At 42.4% G+C, this 594-nt stretch overlaps 1 protein-coding gene across 1 annotated transcript in view; it reads left to right on the forward strand.

Moving 5' to 3' along the window:
* Positions 1–6: 6 nt before the first annotated feature.
* LOC119594216 (extensin-like) overlaps positions 7–594 on the forward strand; it is a gene marked incomplete in the record, with an annotated part of 3548 nt that continues 2960 nt past the window's right edge. The window contains 2 exon segments of the mRNA XM_037943287.1: positions 7–29; positions 366–463. Of these exon segments, the coding sequence (XP_037799215.1) occupies positions 435–463 (29 nt within the window).

A 594-nucleotide genomic window follows, 5' to 3' on the forward strand; every position in this document is an offset into this window, starting at 1 on the left:
TCGTCGGGGCCTTCGGAGACTCCGTGACGGTGAGTTGAAGTTGTCTTAGTGTTGATTGTGGTTGTTTTTGTGAGGAAAAACAGTGATAAAGACATGGAAAAAACAGGTAGAAGAACATATGTAGCTTAATTTTACTTTGCTCTGTTTAAAAACATACATAGGCTGTTCAGGATAAAGATTTTATTTATCATATCTCCGTTGAATATCAGACGAAAACGCAAGGAACAATACCAAAATAAACAATCATATCACTCATTGATAAAACGATAAAACCGTATGAAAAATGCTTCAACTCCGAACAACCTCTCTTCCCCTGAAACAAGAGCAGAAAGTTCATTCATTTTTTCTCCCCCCCCCCCCTCCAGGGCTACAATCTCCCCGACTCCTTCTCGGCGGCCCCCTCCTACGCCGACCCCTCCCTCCTGACGGCCGTGATGAAGCAGGCGGAGCAGGCCAACTTTAGGTGCGTTCGGGTCTTTGCAAGTGGAGTATGTCTTTCGTATGGAAGGGAATGTGATATGCTTATATTGGGTGAATTATGATTATCATTATTACAATTTTTCATCATCGGTGTTACTGTATTACGGTTAGTAT

The sequence above is a fragment of the Penaeus monodon genome, chromosome 33, assembly GCF_015228065.2.
Source record: "Penaeus monodon isolate SGIC_2016 chromosome 33, NSTDA_Pmon_1, whole genome shotgun sequence".
Classification (NCBI taxonomy): domain Eukaryota; kingdom Metazoa; phylum Arthropoda; class Malacostraca; order Decapoda; family Penaeidae; genus Penaeus; species Penaeus monodon.